General features: G+C 38.9%; 2 protein-coding genes across 2 annotated transcripts; one reads left to right on the top strand and one right to left on the bottom strand.

Annotated features, from left to right (window-relative positions):
- Window positions 1-863: 863 nt before the first annotated feature.
- LOC133682613 (uncharacterized) lies at window positions 864-1,648 on the top strand. The gene is made up of 3 exons (XM_062106035.1): window positions 864-903; window positions 1,012-1,207; window positions 1,308-1,648. Exons 1-3 carry the CDS (start codon window positions 901-903, stop codon window positions 1,415-1,417), a joined length of 309 nt encoding a protein of 102 aa, XP_061962019.1. The 5' UTR covers window positions 864-900; the 3' UTR covers window positions 1,418-1,648.
- Window positions 1,649-1,776: 128 nt separating this feature from the next.
- Window positions 1,777-3,725, bottom strand: LOC133682606 (probable WRKY transcription factor 41). Its single transcript, XM_062106022.1, has 3 exons — window positions 3,030-3,725; window positions 2,795-2,923; window positions 1,777-2,540 (listed from the first exon to the last, which is right to left on the bottom strand). The coding sequence occupies exons 1-3, from the start codon at window positions 3,350-3,352 to the stop codon at window positions 1,976-1,978; spliced, it is 1,017 nt and encodes a 338-aa protein (XP_061962006.1). The 5' UTR covers window positions 3,353-3,725; the 3' UTR covers window positions 1,777-1,975.
- Window positions 3,726-4,611: the final 886 nt, after the last annotated feature.

Here is a 4,611-nt window from a genome sequence, read left to right on the forward strand (position 1 = left end):
GTTGACCCAAAAAAAAAACGTTCAGCGCTTGATTGATCAACAATAGAATCCACAAATTTGATCAACAATTTAACAAGGGTGTTGGATCAACAAAATTTTGATCAACCAAATTTTGAAACCACACAAGACATTCATCAGGGAGAGAGAGACTCTGATTCAACTTCTGAAAAGCCAATTCCAATAGAAGCAGAACCCCAAGAAACCACAGAGAGGAAGAAAGATGCTCCACAAGTGCTGCTGCAGGAGCCGATTGCTGAAGCCACGCAGGGTGCTGGAGTAGGAGAATCGGAACCTAGAAAAGCTACAGGAATAGTTGATGCACAAGGATTCGAGCACAAAGCAGAGAGAAGTATTGATGCAGAGAATATAAGAGGGAATGATGAGAGTATGTCAGCAAAGACTTCTTTATTTGACATGATGCAGAGCTCCACAAGAGAAAGGCAAGTGGGGGGAGACCTGACAGAAGAAAGAAGAGTTGAAGGAGAGAAGGCAAAGTCAGACGAAGAAAAGGAAGAGGAGGAGGCAGCCGGTGCAATTGGCCGAGACTAAATTAGGTTTGCCAATTGTAAATGATTTTGCTTCGTTCTTCTTCTGTTCTTCACATTGTCTTCAGCGTTTTGGCATTTAGAAGGATAAAAACGACGTCGTTTAATGACTGGCAATAAAAAAAATAAAATTGACCGGGTCTCACCCGGGTTTGACCGGGTGGACCGGGTCCCGGGTCGGCCCGCCGGGTCGACCGGGTTTCGCCGGGCCAATTCCCGAGCGGGTTTTTGCCTCCACCCGGACCGGTCCCAGGCCCGGGTCGGCCGGGTCCCGGGTCGACCCGCCGGGCCGGTCCGGGTTTTAAAACACTGCCTTGGTGGCTTCACTTCTGTTGAGCAGTCCCGGCTAGAATTTATGGTAACTTCTCCCATTAAATAGGATTTTACTTGAACATTCATCAGCTTTATTCTTCATGCCTATGTCTTAACTTTCTATTGGGACTTGATGGTTGCATGGTTGAGGCAGCAAAGGTGCATTATGGTACTTCCTTACCTAATGTGGATGGATTGGTTGCACGGTGGGGCTGAGGCACTTCTCACTCTAACCAACTTATTCATTGTCTTGGGGCTAAGACAAGCTCTTAGGAATGCAAGTGGTCCCATGAAAAAGATCATCAGATCCTGTTTCAGCAATCGAAGAGGAGAAGAAGTCTTCCATCTAGGTACATTACATAAGTTCGGTTAGTTTATTCGAGCACAATATCTCCTTCTTTACTTGGAAAACAGGGCTTAGTGCTCTTTCTCTTTTTCCATTTTTTGCAGAGAATACTCTATACTTTCTGCAGTCCATGTCACTTCTGCTCCGCCAAGTGCACCTATGCATTAAGCCTTCAATTCCAACTGAGTGCTCGAGATATTCAAAACGCTTATAAGGAATCACAAATATCCAACTTAGCATTTAGTAAATCGTATATATTTCTAAGGGTACAATCTTGATATGTGGTTATTGTCTTTAGAATCTTCATTGTGATATCCTAAGAATGACAGAATGTCTTTGCCAGCTATCATGTAAAAGATCATGTTCAACAAGAGTGATGTATCCATTGTACTTTACTGTCTCTCCATGATATTTAAATTTATTCTCATTTTACGAGAATTCTAAAGTTTTTACCTTTCCTTTTGCTTTAAATTTCTCTTTTTATGTCCTAGAAATTAACATGCCGTTGCCTCTCATCTGCTGCTGAATTGTCTACCGAGGTTGGAAGCTTGTGTAAGTTAATGGAAGTTGATATTTAGAAGCAATACAATTACAGATGTTATTTATAGGAAACTTCAAAATTTTGCAATGCTGTCATAGCTAATCCTATTTTACATGCATCCTCGCCTCATTTATAATACAAGCTAGGTTCCACAGGCACAACCAGCCAGTGTGTTGAATTGCACACAAATGCAGCACCTTTTCCTTTCTTATTTCCAGTGTGTAGATGAAATTATGAGAAAAATCCTGGTGAGTCAAATGGAAAGTCGGGATCCAATTCCACTTGATCAAGTGAGAAATCCAAGTCCACAATTGGAGAATTGGTGGCTGATGTGTTGGCTGAAATTATATCGGTGAAATCCGATTCCAAATGTTGCAAATTTTGAACTCCTACAAAATTGTTCATCTGGAATGGTGAAAGTGAGTGGTGAGTTGGTTCAGGTGTGGCTGGAGATATAAATGGAGAAAAACTGCCCTCACTCTTTGTGCATCCATTTGTAGAAGGAAAAGAGAAGGGAGATACCATCTCTTTATTGTCCAAGTCCTCTGTATTAACCCTTAAGCTGTTGTGGAAGTTAAAGAGGGCTTGCTGTGATTGCTGTTGTTGACAGTTGTTATTGGTATTCTTTCGTTTCTTTTCTTGTTTTTCCGGTGATGGGACTGATTGGTTTCCATGAGCACAAGAGTGCGTTCCTCGGTATGTGATCTCAAATACGGTGGGATCTTCATCTGATCTCTGCACTTGCTTTGTAGCCCAGCAATTCTGAGTATTTCTGTAGGAGCACCTGTAATAGCTTCTGCACATGTAACAATCTCTTATTAGATTCTGTTGAGAAATATGATTTTCAGTGTTTGATTGGCGACACCTTTTCAATGTTATCTGACCCTAATGAGAATTTCGCACTAATGAGAATATGACAACTTTCCAAAATGTGCTATTCCTTTATTTATTTATTTTTAGTTGTGTTAGTTTAAATATTATTTTTACCTTGTGAATTAAAAAAAAAGGGACATTTGTGACGTTCAAGAGAAAAGAGAAAGGAATTGTCACCTAGGATATTTTGCTCCTAGAATATCTTTCTGCCCATATTTTCTCCAGCTAAAGCCATCATCATGATGCCCCTCTAGTCCATTATCAGTACTGACTCTAACCTGATCTGTCCATCTGGAAGTGGTCTTTCTGCAATCGAAATCAGAAAACATTTTACAAGAAGCATTAGTGCTACTGAAGTGGACATAATCGTCTTGCAGCATGCAAGAGTTACAGCGGGAGACCACACATTCACCTCTTCTTTGAGACCTCGTTATAGCCCTGATTATCCTTAACACTCCCATCAAAATCATCACTTCGAGTGCTTCCGTTAATGGATATGGGGGACTCTGGAACACCAGCAGAGACTCCAGCATTTTGTGGTTGTCCCATTGATCCACCCCAGTTGAGAATTAAGAGAGCCTTCTCATAAGAAGATAGTATCCTCCGTACTAACATGTCCCTAGTTTCAACTGATGATGTTGCATTCAAATGAGCCCTCAACTGTTTTGCTAGTTCCATCCCTTGGATTAGCTCAGTAATCAATGTCTTTTGCTCCCAGCTCCAACCATTCTCCATTTTTTGTACTCCTCCCTTAACAGTTACAACAGGCAACACAATTATTATGCTTCTTGCTACCTTTAAGATGCTAGAACTTCATGTCCAGCAACATTAGCACAATTTCTACACTTGGCTACTTAGAAGCAAGAAATCTCCACTTAGCTGAAAAGTAAGAGCCAAGAAGTAAAGATCGAGTTATAAGCTAATAACATATATAGGAATAGCCAGAGCTAGAATTATTATTTTTTTATTGGGTAAGCTGGTGGTATATGGAATGTTAGAAGAGATCGACAGAGGATATATTTATATGAGTGAAGCTTTAGCTGAGGAAGCAAAGAGAGTGATGCTTTGTATTTAAAGAGAAAAGTGAAGGTTTGGAATTTAAAGGAGGATGACAAAACCTGAAGGAAGAGAGCTGGTAAATATATTGGAAGGTAGAAAGCTAGAAGTTTGACTAAGAAAACGAGTTTCTCAGCTTAGACTGGTCTATGGTCATATGAGAAAATAGATGAGAGAGAGAGAGAGAGAGAGAGAGAGAGAGAGAGAGAGAGAGAGTGCTGACCGATTCTACTCTTCAAACACTCCAAAGAAAAGGGGCTCTCTACTTTCACTGTACGAGAAGAATGAATGATTGAAACGGAGAATCAAGTTAGAAACTAGAAAGTCAAAGTTCAAGCTTGAGGGAAGTGTGGACCAAGAATTTTCTACATTCCGCGTTCCTGGTTTAACATCAGCACGGAGGTTCAAAGTGCTGGAGCCTCACGTGTTGTATATATCATCTTCAAAATTAACATTCAAGTTAGTGTTTAGGTGTTGGTTCATATAGCGAATGAGTTTCCTCTCCATGTCAGCATCAAGGATTCTAATATATAAGAGGTTATGAGAAAAACATGGTTGGTACACTATTTCAAAAATTGATGGCACAAGTAAAAACCAATTTTTTCTTTTAAAAAAAAAGACTTAATCTTGATATATAAAATTAGAATATTAACTATAAAACGGGGTTTTACAAACCCCTCCTCACAAATCAAATATTACTTTGCTTCTTTTATTTTTCATCAATGTTTTTTTTTTAATATTAAATATTTTTTTCTTGAATTATTGTATTTTCATGACAAAGATCGTTAGTTTTGTAAGTTAACTCAATTTGACGGATTAATTCAATTGACTCAATTTTTTTTAATTAACTTTTTTTTCAATTTCATCATTTAATATTCGGTTAATTGAAAATTAAACTTCATGATTTATTTTATTTACTTTATATTATGTTATTTCAA

This window comes from Populus nigra, chromosome 1 (assembly GCF_951802175.1).
Source record: "Populus nigra chromosome 1, ddPopNigr1.1, whole genome shotgun sequence".
In the NCBI taxonomy this organism is placed as follows: domain Eukaryota; kingdom Viridiplantae; phylum Streptophyta; class Magnoliopsida; order Malpighiales; family Salicaceae; genus Populus; species Populus nigra.